A 20,201-nucleotide genomic window follows, 5' to 3' on the forward strand; every position below is an offset into this window, starting at 1 on the left:
CCTCAACTTGGACATGTACAAAACGAGGTGGTCTCCTGTACACCCCCGGATCCTGACCCATTTTTTCTTGAAATAACACTAACACTAACACTAACACAATCTTGGAATGACACTAATACTATTTTATTTTACAAATGACACTATTTCGAAAATGACATTAACACTATATTAAAATGACAGTAACACTACATGTAAATGATACTGACACTATATCAAAATGACACTAACACTTGACATTCGAGTAGGATAGTCCAGTTGGGTTAGATCCGCGTCAAGATTCGGGTCGAGTATGACCCGAGTGTACAAGAGATTTTATGGTACAAATAAATTAATATTATACTTAAAAGATAATTCCATGGAGAGATAAGATATATGGTATCTTGACAATCGAGCGAGTAATCACATGACTGGCGAAAAAAGCAAATTTTTGGAGCTCAAATTAAGCAAGAAAAATCATACTCCCTCCGTCCCGGCCAAGACGCTACATTTGCTTTTCGGCACGGGATTTAAAGAGTTGTAGATTAATGTTTTAAGTGTGTAATAATAAAGTGATAAAGTAGGAGAGAGAAAGTAATAAAGTGATAAAGTAAGAAAGAGAATGTAATAAAGTGATAAAGTAGGAGAGAGAACAGAGGCAACTTATATAGTAAAGTGTTGGGCAGCTGGTATTTGTGAACTAATACCTTTGTTAAATAAAAGTCAGTGTCAAGCTGTAGTTGAATTAGGATTTTGGGGCATTTTAGAGATTAAAGAACTCGGATACATTTCTTGGCGGATTATGAGCTGGTTTTGGAGAAATTTTAACCAAAAAAGCAGAGTCTTAAACTTTAAAAACCAAAAAACCATCGTCGTTACTTCTAACGACGTTGAGGATATTTTCATGATCCCAAACAACGGGCCAGATGTTTTATTGAATTCAAAAGAGGACTCGGACATTTTTATAATGATCCATGAGTTCAAACAAAGATTTGATTTAAAGGAATCTGGTACTCATGCACAGCTTTTAAATATTCTGAAGCATAATAATGCTTTGAAAGATGGAGGTAATGATTTCAAAAGAATTTTCATCCACTACATAATGTTTGCATTCCTAGCTTCTACAGCAAACCAAAGTGTTGATTTTAGTTTCTTCAAAACATTGACCAATATTGAAGGAGTAAAATCTTTTAATTGGTCTAAGTTTGTGTTAGAAAGGATGTGTAGAGGGTTTGACTCTAGTTCCATTATTAGTGGCTGCCCACTAATACTAATTATACTCTATCTCAAGCGGTTCAAATGGCTTGGCGATGCCGAGCCAACCGATCTTCCTTTGATAAAATACTGGACTGCTAAGAGAATAAAATTAAGATTAGAAGCTGAAAATGATGCTGGAGATTTTGGAGTAGGTGAATGGGTAGAGGGTGTTTACCCTATTAGTAATGGAAGAAAAGAAACACAAACTATGGAAGAACTAGTAGGGCAAGAAGTAATGGTTGCAAAACAGGAAGCAGTAAGGGGACATGAAACAGTCTCATTCCCAGAGGAAGACTGTATTGATGAGGAAAGGGATGGAGTTAGGTGGATCAAGTACAGGTTGCTTGTTTATGAAAAAACAAACTTGGAGATAAAAAATATTGCCAAAGATGCAAGTTAATTCAAAATACTTGTTAAGTAATTATTATGTTTTTTTATAATAAATAAATGTTAATATTATTATGATGATGATCTCATTTTCACAGAAAGTAATCCAAAGATGTATGGAGAATTCAAGGCTGCTATGGCTCGTGAATTGAGATGAGTGACATGGGGCTAATGTCTTATTACTTGGGCGTCCAAGTAAATCAAATGAAAGAAGGAACATTTATCTTTCAAGAAAGATATGCAAGTGAGGTCTTTAAAAAGTTCAACATGCTCGATTGCAAGCCGGTGAACACCCCTATGCAATTTGGAACACAATTGAGGAAAGAAGAAGGAAAGATCGACCCATCTGTATTTCGGAGTCTTATTGGGAGTTTGAAATATCTGACTTGCACGAGGCTTGATATTTTGTATGCAGTTGGAGTCGTTAGCCGTTTTATGGAGAATCCGTCCAAGTCCTACATGTTAGCTGCAAAGTGGATACTTCGCTACATCAAATGCTCGCTTGATTATGACTACTCTTCCTCTAGCAATTACATGTTGACAGGATATTGTGATAGTGATTATGCAGGAGATCTTGATGATAGGAAAAGCACAACTGGTTTTCTATTTTTCATGGGAGATCACACAGTAGCATGGAGTTCAAAGAAACAAGCCATCATGACGCTTTCAAATTGTCAGTCGAAGTATGTGGCTGCAACTTCTTATGCTTGTCATGCTATTTGGTTGAAAAGATTGTTGAAAGAACTTCATTTGGAGCAAGAAGGTGCAACGAAAGTTATGATTGATAACAAATCAGCGCAAAGTTTGGCGAAGAATCCTGTCTTCCATGAAAGAAGCAAGCATATCGATACAAGATATCATTTCATTCGAGAATGTGTTGTTAAGGAACAAATTGAGCAAGAGTACGTGAAGTCATTTCATTCGAGAATGTGTTGTTAAGGAACAAATTGAGCAAGAGTACGTGAAGTCTATGGATCAAGTTGCTTATATATTCACGAAGCCACTCAAATTTGATGTTTTTCAGAGGTTGCGGTTCATGCTCGGAGTTTGGAAGAATCAAGTTTAAGGGGGAGTGTTAAAATTATAAACTTGATCATTTCTAGAGTTTTCTATTAATAAATATTTAGTTGAAGAGTTCGGAGTTACAATCTAGAAAATGAGTCATTCATGATTTTCTTTATTGTGAACTTTAGAGTTTCCATAGACTTAGTATAAATAGCTATGTAATATTGCAGATGAATGATCAAGTCAGCGACAAAATTCAAGAAATATTATCTAGTAACTTTAGTTTCTCTTCCTCTACATATTTACTCTCTCCTTTTAGCCTATCACCTTCCAACACACATCATCACTTAGGGGTGGTTTACTATTTAGAGTTGACAATTTATATGATCGAGTATGTAAGTATATGTGTTGCTACATATGGTTGATGGTGTAAAGAGTAAAAGAGATTATATATAAACAATTACAAAAATACCAAAGAAACTGTGAGATAAAGCAACAGAAAGTAGACTCTCACGTTTTTCATTGAGTCTAATCTCAATGGCCAAATTTCTCCTGAATGCTTTGAGATATTTGCTGAGACAGCCATTGCATGCCTGAATCTTCAGGGGAGTGATCGGCCAACTATGAGAGATATTGTTTGGACTTTGGAGTCTGCTATGCAGCTCTAAGAAGCAGCAGGATAGAGGGCAGGCATGGTGGGTGGTCATGGTGACGGATTCTTCTTATTAGCAACTTCCTTGTTCTGTTTCACCTTATGGGTTCCTTGTGTTGTTAGATTGATGACAGTGAAGTGGACTTGAGGTGATTGGTATGATGGAATGGAGGAATGGTGATTCCTACCTCCATTTCATTCATTTGTTTGGTATATTTTTTTTTGGTAGGAATCATCATTCCAACTGGAATCACCATTCCTATATCTATGGGAATCCATGATATTAGCCATTCCAATCCGTTCTTAATCCTTTTAAATTTATGTTTTGACATGTATATTTGTATGAAACACGCGTTAATATTATTATTATTATTATTATTATTATTATTATTATTATTATTATTATTATTATTATTATTATTATTATTTACTCAAAATATAAACAAATATTTTTAGAAAAAATAAAATATTATCAACTTTATATAAGCAATAGTCTAATATATGTATTGAAATTGACGCAACACATCACACAATCATATACATGGATTGATATTAATAAAATAAAATAATTTCATTTTATTCCTAAACTTTATTTCTAGCTATCAATTATAGGAATTGAATTAAATAAAGAATCACAATTCTATTCCTTTGGTATTCCTTGTGCATACCGAACATAGAAATCACTAAGGTTTGTCGTTCATTTCACAGGCTTATATTACATATGCGACATCCCATATGCAACATCGGTTTGACTTTGTTGAGGTGGATGGAGTTTACCCATTACCTTGACCTGCTTATAGCTGTTTTTTATTCTTCTATTTCCAGAAATATCTTTTCATTTGAATTTTATTCTAATTTGAAATATTCTTTCTTGGGCATTTCGATTACGTGGACTTTTTTGTTCGCTTCCTTCATTTTCCCCTTACGCGGGATCGTTGATCTTTCAAAATATTTATACATCCACAGTTGAAATACCACTTGCTTTATATAGGAGGAAAAAAAAGTTAAATTACGAATTCGTTTCGCTAAAATAATAGTGAATTAATTAATTATTTATTTATTGCGACTGGGGAGTGGGGACTTTCACCAGCGCCTGCATTCTTGGAAATTAATCATTTTAAAGTTTCTTGTTCACAATTCTAAAGCATCTGGATACAAGTCTCCAGAGGATTAATTTCCTTGAATGATGAAATATTAAACATTGAATCAAATGAAATCATTATAACGATTTACAAAAGCAATCTCATCATTTCATGTGTTGCTTACGTCGCTATCCTGTTGCTTGAGTGCAAACTTGAGTCGTAGCACGACTTTAGACATTGTTGGCCGATTCTTTGGTTCATCGTGCAAGCATCTTTTAGCAACCTCCACAAATGTCTTCAAACTGTTTGGCGAGATTTCGTCGCTCAAAGTTGCATCTACAATCCCATCAACTTCTCCTTTGTTGATCTTATCGACAGCCCAACTCGACAAAACCACCCCTAAATCTAATGCTTTTCTCCCACATAGCACCTCCAACAAAACCACCCCAAATGCATATATGTCGCTTTTCCTTGTTAGTTTCCAAGTTTTGATATAATATGGATCCAAGTAACCCTTTGTGCCTTTAACCACTGTGCTAACATGGCTCTGTAACTTGTTTCTATCTTCAGTTTTAGCCAAGCCAAAATCGGACACCTTAGCTACGAATTTTTTATCCAGCAGGATGTTTGAAGCCTTCACATCTCGATGGATGACTCCGCGGCCAGTGTGAAGATAGTCGAGGCCTCGAGCAGCTCCAATGCATATCTTCAAGCGTTGCTTCCAGGTAAGAGAACGGTAGCCTCTGTTGTCCGTTGCATTCTTGTAGAGATGGTCAGCCAGCGTCCCACGAGGCATGTACTCATAGACAAGAATCTTTTCCCTGTGATCATCGCAATAGCCAATCAGAGACACGAGATTAATGTGTCGTAGCTGAGAGAGCGTTTTAACCTCGGTGCGAAACTCAGGATCTCCTTGCTTGGACTCCGACTTCAACCTCTTTACAGCAACGGTTGTTTGCCCGTGATCAATGAGGCCTTTGTAGACTTTACCAAACCCACCCTGTCCAATTTCATCACTGAAATTTCTCGTGGCCGATTTGATTTCAGCTAGTGAGAAACGGCGGCAATCTCTTTCATCCTTGCCTGATGGCTTCTGCTCCCCCTCACCACTGCTCCTAGCTTCCCAAATCTCCCGCAGTTTATGGACAAGGATATTCAGTAGAGATATTGCAGCTATTGCAATAGTTGCAGTTGCATTTTGATAGCCAAGCAAATTTGGGATTCTACGAGATCGTGGAGGGATGGGGTTTGGACTAGCTAGACTGTCGTCGGGATTGCTCAACTTAACTACTTCAAATCCTGCAAGGACTTCAACTCCATCTCTGAGTTCATCAAATAATTGGAGGGAAATCAAGATATCGCGTCTGCTATTCTGTTTGTGCCCTCTCATCGGCACCATGTAGTCCCTGTGCAAAGGGGTGCTGCTATCTTGATCCCTTCCTCTAGCCATTTCAGTATCAGTGTGAGCAACCATTTCATTGATAAGGATTTTAAACATGGCACCACCACCACCACCACCACCACCACCACCAGCGCCTGCATTCTTGAAATGAAGCCTGATCAAGTACCTGAATCCGACCTCCACCGCCACTTTCCAGCTCTTACTTCTTACCTTTTTTGCTCTTTGTATTGCCCACTTGGGAAAAACTCCATCGAAACCTCCACTAGACTGCAGAATATCCTGTTTGATACGTCGCCGATGGACTATCTCAAGTGCAGTGCTATCATCAACATAGACCATAGAATTCTCACCAATAACTCGGAGTCCACCATCAAAGTAGGAAAGATTTGCAGGCACCGATGTAATCTCAATCCCATTTATGAAAGCATATGTATCTTGTGATCGACTACTTTCAGGAGTAAAAGTCATGATGAGTTGTTGATTTTCTCGAATGTTCAAACAAAACTCCTTAGAAAAAGTGTTCACACGAAGAGCATCAGCAGTAAGTGAAGCGCTAAAATTACCGAGCAAGGTAAAAGGACCAGCTTCAACGGTGAAAAAATCTCTCAACCCTTTAAACCCTCTGTATGGAGTGGGATTAAAGTGAAGGCGGATGATTTTCTGACCTGCTTTGAGTTGAAACGCATATGAGAATTGTGAGCGGGAGATTCTCGCCGTCTTGTGCGGAATTGGATCGGCAGAGCTCAACTGATTGATGGCAGCTGATGCGGCTGATGAGCCCCTTAACTGCAGCGGTGGAGAGAGTTTTGAGCGTACGTCTCCGAGCCATTGGCTGCCATTGCGCGCTGCAGAAGCTCCAGTAGAGCCGCAGTTGATTGAAACATCGCCTGTGAAGTCAGCTTGATTATTGCTCCAAGAAGAGAATGTGATGAAGAAGCAGAGAAATAATAGCAAACCAACTGAAATCAGACACGAATTCATGCTCTGATTTTGGGGGACAGAAATTATAGAAGGATGAATGATGAGTTTTTTTTTTTTTTTAAGGAAGATGAATGATGAGTTAGATAGCAAATGAATTCATAAAAAATGTGAAGTCGTCAAGGGGTATTTGTACTCATATTTAACTCTCAAGTCGTCGTTGACCTCCATGGGCGATGGCGCTGTCACTGTCTCTCCAAATTGCTCGGAAATTGGCTGTATTCGATTTTATTTTTTTAATTAGTGGAGTAATAATTAAATAAACCCAGAAAGGATATAAATAAACCGAGAACTAGCAGGAAGTTGCTTGGTAGCTACCATTTTCAAACCACTAATAAGTGCATGATCACCCGGTCCTGTCCAAAATCAACAAAACTAGTAGGTACCAAGCAACTTCCTGCTAGTTCTCGGTTTCATGAATCTATATTTAAAGGCGTAACCAATTTGAATTTTTCTGACATTCAAAGATGTTTCCTAAAAGAGTGCAACATGAGTCGTGGTAATTCTGAATTATGTGTGCCGTTGGCTTTGTTGTGCATTATATATGGTCTGTCTATTGGTCACTAAGGATCGATCGAACAACCATGTAGAATTAGGTTATATGCACTTAATGGATGATTTCGAAAAGTTCAATGAATATCCATGGGGGTCTCTTACGTACGATGAACTTCTTCTGCGAACTTTTAGTGCTAAATATTGTCATGAAGGCAAACATGCTAAGCTTCGACTCGAAGCTCGTGGTTTTGTATTTGTTCTACAGGCTTGGGCTTATGAGGTTCTTCCTGAGCTTGGCGCTTATTGTGTGAAATCCGTCATGGCCAGACATTGTTGCTGTGCTAGAATTTTGCGTTGGATGAGTGATGTGTATTTTGAATTTGATGATTTGTTTCCGTTTTTCAAGCCATCAAGTCCATATAAGCTGGCAATTCTGTTTATTGTATAATATGTTGTGGTATCTTTTACACTATTTTTAGCAGTCATTGCAAAACTATATGTACACTGTAATAATATTGTTTTTATATGTACATTGTAATATCTTTTACTAGCTTAGTTTTGTTTCAAGAGCTCGTTGTTGATGATGAAGCCCGAAAACACAGCTCCATGTAGCTGCTGCACCAAATAATATAATTCACAAGTTCATAACCAAAGAATTAGATTTTGAATCAGCTACAGTCAGTCCACTTCACTGTCATCAATCTAAGAACGCAAGGAACCTATAAGGTGAAACAGAACAAGAAGTTGCTAATAAGAAGAATTTACCTAGATGCGAATCAGACGTCACCATCACCAGCTGCCATGCCTCGTTCTCTATCCTGCTGCTTCTTAGAGCTGCATAGCAGACTCCAAAGTTCGAATAATCTGTCTTCAGGTTTGGCCAAGCCAAAATCTGAAACCTTGGCTACAAAATTTTCATCGAGAAGGATGTTTGAAGCCTTTATATCACGATGTATGACCCTATGGCCAGTGTGAAGATAGTCAAGGCCTCGTGCTGCTCCAACGCAGATATTCAACCTTTGCTTCCAAATGAGAGAAGAATGATTGCTGTTGTATCTTCCTAGTTTGTAGAGGTGGTCAGCCAGTGTACCACAAACCATATGCTCATAAGCAAGTATCATTTCCCTGAGCTCACTACAGTATCCAAATAGAGAGACAAGATTGATATGTCGGAGCTGAGAAAGCGTTTCAATTTCTGTCAGAAACTCATGCGCCCCCTGCCTGGAGCTCAACTTTAACCTCTTTACAGCAACAGTTGTTTGTCCATTATCAATGAGGCCTTTGTAGACTTTACCAAATCCACCCCTTCCAATTACAAGTCCACCATTGAAGTTTCTAGTGGCTAATTGGAACTCAGCTAGTGAAAAGCGGCGACAATCAGGGACGGAGCCAGGAACTAAGTTCGGGGGCTGAAATTGTACGCCCCCGAGAATTTTTTTTTGGGCATTCTGTATATTTAAGGTAGTTTTTTATTAAAATACGAGCATAATACTAATAATAACGAACAATATTTTCATAGATTATATAGTTTCAATATATCACAAAACTTTTTTTGGACATTCCGTATATTTAAGACATTTTTTATTAAAAGGCAAGCATAATAATAATAATAACAAACAACATGTTCATAGATTATATATTTTCTATATATTACAAATTAGTTTCAATACATTATAATTTTTTTTAGCATTTCATACATATTAGGCATTTTTTATTAAAAGACAAGTATAATAGTAATAATAACAAACAATATTTCATAGATTATATAGTTTTAAATAACGGAATTATCCTTAAATTAAGTATATATATGAGAGAATATAATAACCAAATACTCTTTTATAAAATAAAATTATTTTATAATAGGTATAACCATATATCTATATATATTTTAAAATAAAATAAAATAAAAAATTTGGGAGGGGCTCTAGCCCCCCTGGCTCCGTCCCTGGCGACAATGTCTTTCAGCCTTGGCTGATGGCTTCTGTTTGTCCTCACCAATGCTCCTAGCTTCCCAAATATGTCTCAAGTCGTGCTACAACTTGAGTTTGCGCTCGAGCAACAGGATAGCAACCTAAACCGGGAAACGAATGAGATCACGAGTGGTGATGAGGACGTCCGCCCTACTTCTACCAATGGAAGGGACATAGATATGCAGAATGTATTTTTTATCGTTCTCATATTATCTAATGATTCTCCCTCCCACGATTCATTAACTGAAAAATTCTACTTGATACTCTGTTCATCAACCACTACTTCTCTCGAGAATTTCAGTATTTAAAATTCTTTTGTTCAATCACATCTCTTGCCGAAGAGATTTGCAACTCTTTTGATCAACCACTTCTCTCTGCCTCACGCCGCCAGCCTCCTTCCGGCGTCGCCACGCCGCTAGACAGCACCCGCAACAGCCCACACTTCTCCTCATAGGCCGCCACATCAACAATGCCTTAAAAGCCGCAGAGGCAGAAGTAACGCGTAATCGAGCCACACAATAAATGAATCGCAGAAATCCTCTTCTCGATTTTTTCTATCCGAGAAAATCGTGGCGGCGAAGGAGACCGTTCAGCTCAAATACTCAATCCTATACAGATTCAGAAACTGAAGAAACCTAACATCCAACACAATGAGGGAGCTTCACCACATATATTTGTCGTTTCTCGTACCTCTGTTGACGTTTTCTTCGCCATATTAGTTAACTAGTACATTCGCCCGTGCGATGCACGGCGAACATAGTTTTGCATCAAAATTAAACGGTGTAACGTGTGTATCAGTTAAGCGATTAGGGGTTAATGTCTAAAACTGAAGGTCTTGGATTTGAGCCCGTGTGGCGCGGCCTTTAAATCATGTTAATTTATCAAAAATAAATAAATTAAATGATGTATCAAATAAATAAAGATAAATATTAAATATAGTTAGAATATAAGTAAATGTAAATTATTTTTTCTTAAAAAATAAAATAATCTACATCAATTACTCAGTAAAGATCCTTAATTTTATTTTATAATTTTGAAAAGTATCATTTTTAATTTTTCATCTATTTGATGGAAAACTTTATTTTCTTCCTTAAAATTATAGAATAAACACATCATTCAAATTAAAAGAAACGAAGAAACAATCAAAAAAGAGTTTTCACATCACAATATATAGTTTTAAAACATAAGCTAATCATGCATAAAATTAATTTTTTCTAAGTTAGCTCATTACCAATGTCATCTTATTAGAAAAGCTTCAATTGATAAGTAGGAAAATAAATTATATTATTAGAATTTATTAGAATACTAATAAAAGAGTTGAATAATTATTTGATACCAAATCAAAGATCTTGCATTCATCTTTAATTTAAGATATATATAGAATATTTTTTATAAATAAAATTTGATTTTTTAAAAAATCATCAAAATATGAAAAAGAGAATAGGAGAGAAAGAGAGATTAGAAAATTGAAGAATGCGTATGATGAAAGAGAGGAGAGAGGAAAGAGAAAATATATGGCATATGTGATTTGTTGAGTTTTATAAATACCCATTGATTGATTATTTAATTATAATTTTGCCACAAACTGTATTTTCATATAGATAGATTGGTTGTTGTCGTGGTTTCCGAGAAAGGCCTCAAATCAGCTGCTGTGGATAGCCAATTGCCAAGTAATTTAGGGAATTTAGGAAGTCGTTTATTTTATATTCTTTCTGGGGTGTTATTTAATTAATTAATTTACAAAAAAAAGAAAAAAAATCGAAGCCAATTTCCGAGTAATTTGGAGAGACAGTGAGAGCCATGGCACATGGAAGTCAACGACGACTTTGACTTTTTTTTTTCAAAACGACGACATTAGACTTTTTTTTCAAACAAATACCCTTCGACGACTTCATATTCTTTATGAATTTATTTGCTATCAAACTCATCATTCATCAATTCCTCAAAAAAAAAAAAAAAAAAGACTAATCATTCATCGTTCTATAATTTAATCAGAGCATGAATTCGTGTCTGATTTCAGTTGGTTTGCTATTATTTCTCTGCTTCTTCATCACATTCTCATCTTGGAGCAATAATCAAGCTGACTTCACAGGCGATGTTTCAATCAACTGCGGCTCAAGTGGAGCTTCTGCAGCGCGCAATGGCAGCCAATGGCTCGGAGACGTACGCTCAAAAATCTCTCCACCGCTGCAGTTAAGGGGCTCATCAGCCGCATCAGCGGCCATCAATCAGTTGAGCTCTGCCGATCCAGTTCCGCACAAGACGGCGAGAATCTCCCGCTCACAATTCTCATATGCATTTCAACTCAAAGCAGGTCAGAAAATCATCCGCCTTCACTTCAATCCCACTCCATACAGAGGGTTTAAAGGGTTGACAGATTTTTTCACTGTTGAAGCCGGTCCCTTTACCTTGCTCGGTAATTTTAGCGCTTCACTTACTGCTGATGCTCTTCGTGTGAACACTTTTTCTAAGGAGTTTTGTTTGAACATTCGAGAAAATCAACAACTCATCATAACTTTTACTCCTGAAAGTAGTCGATCACAAGATACATATGCTTTCATAAATGGGATTGAGATTATATCGGTGCCTGCAAATCTTTCCTACTTTGATGGTGGACTCCGAGTTATTGGTGAGAATTCTATGGTCTATGTTGATGATAGCACTGCACTTGAGATAGTCCATCGGCGACGTATCAAACAGGATATTCTGCAGTCTAGTGGAGGTTTCTATGGAGTTTTTCCCAAGTGGGCAATACAAAGAGCAAAAAAGGTAAGAAGTAAGAGCTGGAAAGTGGCGGTGGAGGTCGGATTCAGGTACTTGATCAGGCTTCATTTCAAGAATGCAGGCGCTGCTGGTGGTGGTGGTGGTGGTGGTGGTGGTGGTGGTGCAATGTTTAGAATCCTTATCAATGAAATGGTTGCTCACACTGATACTGAAATGATGGCTAGAGGAAGGGATCAAGATAGCAGCATCCCTTTGCACAGGGACTACATGGTGCCGATGAGAGGGCACAAACAGAATGGCAGACGCGATATCTTGATTTCCCTCCAATTATTTGATGAACTCAGAGATGGAGTTGAAGTCCTTGCAGGATTTGAAGTAGTTAAGTTGAGCAATCCCGACGACAGTCTAGCTAGTCCAAACCCCATCCCTCCACGATCTCGTAGAATCCCAAATTTGCTTGGCTATCAAAATGCAACTGCAACTATTGCAATAGCTGCAATATCTCTACTGAATATCCTTGTCCATAAACTGCGGGAGATTTGGGAAGCTAGGAGCAGTGGCGAGGAGGAGCAGAAGCCATCAGGCAAGGACAAAAGAGATTGCCGCCGTTTCTCACTAGCTGAAATCGAATCGGCCACGAGAAATTTTAGTGATGGAATTGGACAGGGTGGGTTTGGTAAAGTCTACAAAGGCGTCATTGATAACGGACAAACAACCGTTGCTGTAAAGAGGTTCCACGCAGGGGGAGCCTGAGTTTCAGACAGAAATTGATACGCTCTCTCAGCTACGACACATTAATCTCGTGTCTCTGATTGGCTATTGTGATGAGCACAAGGAAAAGATTCTTGTCTATGAGTACATGCCTCGTGGGACGCTGGCTGACCATCTCTACAAGAATGCAACGGACAACAGAGACTACCCTTCTCTTAGCTGGAAGCAACGCTTGAAGATATGCATTGGAGCTGCTCGAGGCCTTGAATATCTTCACACTGGCCACGGAGTCATCCATCGAGATGTGAAGGCTTCAAACATCCTGCTGGATGAAAATTTCATAGCCAAGGTATCCGATTTTGGCTTGGCTAAAACTGAAGATAGAAACAAGTTACAGAGCTATGTTAGCACACGGGTTAGAGGCACAAAGGGTTACTTGGATCCACATTATATCAAAACTTGGAAACTAACAAGGAAAAGCGACATATATGCATTTGGGGTGGTTTTGTTGGAGGTTGTTAGAACCGGGTACACGATCGAGATATTACAAAATATTTATTTTGAGAAATTACGACTCAAAATAATTGAAAATATTACAAAGTAAATAATTTGAGAAATTACAACTCAAATAATTTGATACAACTGAAATACACTGTATAAATAAATTATACGTATAAACAAAATCGAGTCGAGATGAATCTCTTCCCGCAAGAAGATTATCGCCCCGGTAGTGCTCTTCGGTTTGGCGTATCTTCCCCAAAGGTAAAACGACTACGTCTCGGCGGATGTAGCACCACAATCCGGCGAGCTCCGGCGAACTGAATAAGGTTCGAAAACTGAGCTAGAGGTGGAATGCAGAATGCAGACTATTTTGTGAGTTGTGAGTTGTGAGTTTTCAGAGTGAATTCTAAAGCTCACCACACACCCATATTTATAGGTGTTAAACCGAGTGTGAACGGATCGGCAGTCAACTCCGGCGGCTGCGGTAGGTGGCCGCAATCGTTGAACGCAGAAGTTGAAACAGTCAATTCCGGCGGCTGCGGTAGGTGGCCGCAATCGTTGAACGCAGAAGTTGAAACTGATTTTCCCTCTTCAACATCCAAACTTTGACATACAATATCTCACTCACCGGAAATCGGTTTTGAGACTTCAAGTATATCACGTTGATCTACTCGAGATGTAGATTAACATCCAATTATTATTTTAATTAAATAATAAATATTTAATTAAATAATAATTTTCAGATTTGGCATAAAACCATATTTCCAACAATCCCCCACATGAGTGAGAAATCAGTATGCGTATGTATGCAGACATTTAGCTCAGTCTTCTTAAGAAACAACATTGCTTTTGGAAAGGTAGCTTGTGGCTTTGAACCTGCCATAGTCAATGTTATCGAGTATACCGGCGGCCTAGTGGATTGTGTTCCTTGAACTAGTCCTCCTCGGTGTATACTAAGTCAACAATATTGACACAATATTGCTTCAATCCTTATTCGTTCTCACGTTTGTGTCCATTACAGGCCTTGGAACACCTCTTTGGATTCATAAGTGTTTCAATTGAAGCGGCCCCACTTTACACTTACATAGGTGACTCTTAACTCAAGTATCCTGCTATACTTGTCCTCTTCGAGGAGTTCTAGAGTCATTAAAAGTCAAAGACTTAACCTCACCACGTGCAGGTTTCCGAACACTCACTGTTCTACAAGGAATAGGCAATTCGAGTGTTCAACACACGGATTTTCATAGCTTAGTTGTCCCATTGAACCAAGTTCTTGGGATCCTCTAGTCATCATGGTTGGGTTTCCACTATGATTATCCTTAATTTGTGGATTTCAAACCCATTCCCCCTAACAGTTTATACATTTGATCTCGATGGATACTTTTTGTCAAAGGATCCGCTATGTTATCAATTGATCTTATATAATCAATTGTGATAACTCCACTAGTGATCATATGTCTCACGGTATTATGACGTCGACGAATATGTCTCGACTTACCGTTATACAAATGGTTTTGTGCTCGTCCGATAGCAGCTTGACTATCACAATGAATTATTACGGACGACACAGGTTTCGACCAACATGGAATATCCTCGAGGAAATTTTTAAGCCACTCGGCTTCTTCACCAGCTTTATCCAAAGCTATGAATTCTGATTCCATGGTCGATCTAGCAATACATGTTTGCTTCTTGGATTTCCAAGACACAGCACCACCCCCCACAGTGAATACATAACCGCTCGTTGAAAACGAGTCTTTGGCATCAGATATCCAATTTGCATCACAGTACCCTTCAAGTACAGAGGGTTCCCTAGTATAATGAATCGCATAGTTTTGAGTATATTTCAAATATCTCAAACCCTTTCAAGAGCTTTCCAATGTTCATTACTAGGGTTAGCTGTAAAGCTGCCCAACTTGTTGACCGAGCATGCTATATCGGGACGAGTGCAATTTGTTAGATACAACAAGCTCCCAATAATCTTAGCATATTCTATCGCGTCAACAGGTTCTCCCTTGTGTACACTCAAATGCACACTAGGTTCCCATGGTGTCTTAGCTATTGGCTTGTCAAAAGCGTTGAATTTCTTTAACACTTTCTCAACGTAGTGAGATTGTGTTATAGCAATACCATCAGGTCTTCTTAGAATTTTAATTCCAAGGATAACATCAGCTAAGCCCATATCTTTCATACTAAAATTTTTACTTAGCATGCCTTTGGTTTCTTGAATCACTCGGGAATTATTTCCCATGATGAGCATGTCATCTACATAAAGACAAACAATAACATATCCGTTATTAGAATTCTTAATGTAGATACATTTATCGCACTCATTGATTCTGAATCCATTTGACAACATTACACTGTCAAATTTTAAATGCCATTGAAGCGGTGCTTGCTTCAACCCATATAAAGACCTTTGAAGTTTGCATACTTTGTGCTCTTGCCCAGGTACTACAAACCCTTCAGGTTGCTTCATATATATTTCATCTTCCAACTCGCCATACAAGAACGCAGTTTTCACATCCATTTGGTGAATCTCGAGATTGTGCAAGGCAGCAATAGCGAGAAGCATCTGAATAGATGTTAGTCTGGTCACAGGTGAATAGGTATCGAAGAAATCGTACCCTTCTTTCTGCCTGAAACCTTGAACGACAAGTCGGGCTTTGTACTTATCTATAGTACCATCAGATTTGTACTTCTTCTTTAGGATCCATTTGCATCCTAAAGCTTTACTTCCGGGTGGTAGATCCACTAACACCCAAGTATGATTCTGCATAATGGAATCAATCTCAATATCGATGGCTTCTTTCCAGAGAGCTGCATCTGAGCCAGACATAGCTTCTTTAATCGTCACCGGTTCGCCATCTAGCATCAAGACAACATAATCCGGTCCATAGACATTAGCTTTTCTAACTCGTTCCCCACGTCTCGGTTCTACATCCATAGGTTTAGACCTTGGTCTTTTCCTATTAGGTGGTACAGGATTAGAACCCGTGGCATCATCTACTTGAGTAGAATTACTAGCTACTTCCATAGGTTTAGAACCTGTAGCATCACCATCAACTCCATCATTAGAGTTCGATGTACCTTTATCCTTGTTAGGATAGATATTTTCAAAGAATATAGCATTCCTTGATTCTATCGTTGTCCCAACATGTATATCAGGTATCTCCGATCTGTGCACTATAAAACGATAGGCACTGCTATTAAGTGCATGACCAATGAAGATACAATCCACCGTTTTAGGTCCTATTGTAACTTGCTTTGGTAAAGGCACTTCTACCTTGGCTAAACACCCCCACACTTTGAGGTATTTATACGAAGGTTTCCTTCCTTTCCATAGCTCATAGGGAGTTACATCTTTCCCTTTGAGTGGAATCTTGTTCAAGATATAGTTGGCCGTCAAGACAGCTTCCCCCCACATGTTCTGGGGTAATCCTGAACTAATCAACAATGCATTCATCATCTCCTTAAGAGTTCGATTCTTGCGTTCAGCAACGCCGTTAGATTGTGGTGAATAAGGAGCCGTCGTTTGATGGATTATACCACTTTCGTTGCATAATTCAGCAAACGGAGCTACATATTCTCCACCTCTATCACTTCGAACCATCTTAATTCGACATCCAAGTTGATTCTCGGCTTCATTTTTGAAGTTTCTAAAAGCTTCAATAGCCTCATCTTTACTTTTCAATAAGTAAAGGTAACAATACTTTGTGCAATCGTCTATAAAGGTGATAAAGTACTTCTTGCCACCTCTAGTTTGCACGAACTTTAAATCACAAACATCGGTGTGAATAAGTTCCAAAGGTTGAGTGCTCCTTTTTACCGATTTAAACGGTAACTTAGCCATTTTGGCTTCAACACAAACTTCACATTTTTCTTGTGAGTTGTATTCATCAACTTTTAGTAAATTCATTTTTACTAATCTCTTTATAGCATTTAGATTAACATGTCCAAGTCTACAATGCCATAAATCAGAACACTCAATCAAGTAAGCAGAAGAGGTTGATGCATCTTTATTGATCTTAGCCTTGGCAGGCTTACAAGCTCTTACACCAAGTTTGAAAAGTCCTTCGGAGGCATAGCCTTTCCCTAGGAACTTTCCCCACTTGCGTATTACAACATAGTCAGATTTGAAAAACAATTCAAAATCCTTATTCGTAAGCCTAAAGCCCGAAATTAAATTCTTTCTGACAGTTGGAACGTGTAATACGTCTTTCAATGTGATCTCCACGCCCGACGTGAGTTGAAGAATCACATCTCCCATGCCAAGGACTTGGGATGTCCGTTCGCTAGCCTCCATTATCGATTTGTTTTCCACTTCTTTGTAGTTGTGGAACAACTCACGATTTATGCATATATGGACGGTAGCGCCGGTGTCCACGAACCAAGCGTTCGGGTTGTCCACATGATTCACCTCGGAGATCATGGCAGCAAAGTCATCGTGGTTCCAATCGTCGAAGTCCTTCTCGACGTTGTTCACGTTGCCATTTGCTTTCTTCCGCTTTGGCTTGCGGCAATCCTTAGCCATGTGACCTTTTTTGTCACAATTATAACATAAACCATCAAACTTTGATGGTTGACTACCGCTTTGCTTTCCTTTACCCTTATAATTAGGGTTAGGACGACCACGTTTGTTGGAGGGACCACCTTTCTCGGCGAGATTGGCCTTTGCCTCCATCGGAGCTTTTCCCTTTTGATCACGACTTCTCACGTGATCCTCCATTTGAAGCTTGGATATTAATATCGGCACGGACATCTCCGAGCGCTCATGCTTCAAAAGGTTTTGAAATTTCCTCCAACTAGGAGGTAATTTCTCTATGATGATTGCAACGAGCAATGCATCCGCCAAGGGCATCCCTTCGGCTTGAACCTCATGTGAAAGATTTTGGAACTCTTCCACTTGGTCCATCAATGGCCGGGAGTCGACCATTTTATATTTCAACCATTTGGCGACAATATACTTGGTAGTATTTGCCTTGTCCACTTGATACTTTAGATCAAGGGCCTCCCACAATTGTTTCGCGGTTTCATGAACCTTGAAAACACGGTAGAGCCGTTCGTCCAGAGACATGAGAACGGTGTTACGGCACAAGTAGTCGCCGCGGCACCAGTTCAAATATCCGGCACGAATTTCTTTGCTTGTCTCCCCTTCCTTTTCACTCGGGGTTGGAGGTTTATCCTCCATTAAGAATCCGGCAAACCCCACGGTTGTGAGGTAGAATAACATCTTCTCTTGCCAATATTTGAAGTTCTTGCCTGAGAACGTTGATGGTTTCTCGGCAAGACCAATAGTTCTAGATGTTGACGAAGAAGCCCCCGTTGATGCAAACGAGGAAAATATTGACGACGTGGTTGAACCGATGGTTGCAGAGGTGGTGGAGCCATCCATATTGACGTCGGTGTGAGCCATTTCTCGAACGTGTATCAACGGCAGAGAAAAATAATCTTCTTGCGATTGTTAGAACCGGGTACACGATCGAGATATTACAAAATATTTATTTTGAGAAATTACGACTCAAAATAATTGAAAATATTACAAAGTAAATAATTTGAGAAATTACAACTCAAATAATTTGATACAACTGAAATACACTGTATAAATAAATTATACGTATAAACAAAATCGAGTCGAGATGAATCTCTTCCCGCAAGAAGATTATCGCCCCGGTAGTGCTCTTCGGTTTGGCGTATCTTCCCCAAAGGTAAAACGACTACGTCTCGGCGGATGTAGCACCACAATCCGGCGAGCTCCGGCGAACTGAATAAGGATCGAAAACTGAGCTAGAGGTGGAATGCAGAATGCAGACTATTTTGTGAGTTGTGAGTTGTGAGTTTTCAGAGTGAATTCTAAAGCTCACCACACACCCATATTTATAGGTGTTAAACCGAGTGTGAACGGATCGGCAGTCAACTCCGGCGGCTGCGGTAGGTGGCCGCAATCGTTGAACGCAGAAGTTGAAACAGTCAATTCCGGCGGCTGCGGTAGGTGGCCGCAATCGTTGAACGCAGAAGTTGAAACTGATTTTCCCTCTTCAACATCCAAACTTTGACATACAATATCTCACTCACCGGAAATCGGTTTTGAGACTTCAAGTATATCACGTTGATCTACTCGAGATGTAGATTAACATCCAATTATTATTTTAATTAAATAATAAATATTTAATTAAATAATAATTTTCAGATTTGGCATAAAACCATATTTCCAACAGAGGTGCTATGTGGGAGAAAAGCATTAGATCCAAGGGTGATTTTGTCCAGTTGGGCTGTCGAAAAGATCAACAAAGGAGAAGTTGATCGGATTGTAGATGCAACTTTGAGCGAGGAAATCTCGCGAAACAGTTTGAAGACATTTGTGGAGGTTGCTAAAAGATGCTTGCACGATGAACCAAAGAATCGGCCAACAATGTCTCAAATTGTGGTACAACTTGAGTTTGCACTCGAGCAACAGGATAGCGACCTAAGCAACACATGGTTTGTCATAGACACATGAAATTGGTTTTGTAAATCGTTGTAATGATTTCATTTGATTCAATGTTGAATATTTCATCATTCAAGGAAATTAATCCTCTGGAGACTTGTATCCAGATGCAATTCAACCTATTTCAGACCATGGCTTGGATTGCATGCTTTTAGTTAGTTGTGTTTACAAATCAACCAGCAAACCACAGTAAAACTGCTCATGTTTATTAGTACTTTTAAAAAATATTGAGGTAAATTACAAAGAATGAACTATGACATCTGATTCCCCATTGCTCCAAGCCATGATCACAAAATAAGATCACTAACTTGTTCTGGCTATTATACTCTATACATGAACAGATAAAACACGAAACTTACTAGCTTAGCTTTGTTTCAAGAGCTCGTTGTTGTTGATGAAGCCCGAAAACACAGCTCCATTAGCTGCTGCACCAAATAATATAATTCACAACTCAAGAATTAGATTTTGAATCAGCTACAGTCAGTCCACTTCACTGTCATCAATCTAAGAACACAAGGAACCTATAAGGTGAAACAGAACAAGAAGTTGCTAATAAGAAGAATTTACCTAGATGCGA

At 38.7% G+C, this 20,201-nt stretch overlaps 2 protein-coding genes and 1 pseudogene across 2 annotated transcripts; 1 reads left to right on the forward strand and 2 right to left on the reverse strand.

Annotated features, from left to right (window-relative positions):
* Positions 1 to 4,451: 4,451 nt before the first annotated feature.
* On the reverse strand, positions 4,452 to 6,824 carry LOC130989699 (putative receptor-like protein kinase At5g39000). Its single transcript, XM_057913767.1, has one exon. The coding sequence runs from the start codon at positions 6,740 to 6,742 to the stop codon at positions 4,529 to 4,531; it is 2,214 nt and encodes a 737-aa protein (XP_057769750.1). The 5' UTR covers positions 6,743 to 6,824; the 3' UTR covers positions 4,452 to 4,528.
* A 345-nt stretch (positions 6,825 to 7,169) lies between these two features.
* LOC130990980 (putative receptor-like protein kinase At5g39000) lies at positions 7,170 to 10,756 on the reverse strand. Its single transcript, XM_057915189.1, has 2 exons — positions 10,753 to 10,756; positions 7,170 to 8,699 (listed from the first exon to the last, which is right to left on the reverse strand). Exons 1-2 carry the CDS (start codon positions 10,754 to 10,756, stop codon positions 8,011 to 8,013), a joined length of 693 nt encoding a protein of 230 aa, XP_057771172.1. The 3' UTR covers positions 7,170 to 8,010.
* A 352-nt stretch (positions 10,757 to 11,108) lies between these two features.
* On the forward strand, positions 11,109 to 19,799 carry LOC130989701 (receptor-like protein kinase FERONIA; annotated as a pseudogene).
* Positions 19,800 to 20,201: the final 402 nt, after the last annotated feature.

Source organism: Salvia miltiorrhiza, chromosome 6 (assembly GCF_028751815.1).
Source record: "Salvia miltiorrhiza cultivar Shanhuang (shh) chromosome 6, IMPLAD_Smil_shh, whole genome shotgun sequence".
NCBI lineage: Eukaryota > Viridiplantae > Streptophyta > Magnoliopsida > Lamiales > Lamiaceae > Salvia > Salvia miltiorrhiza.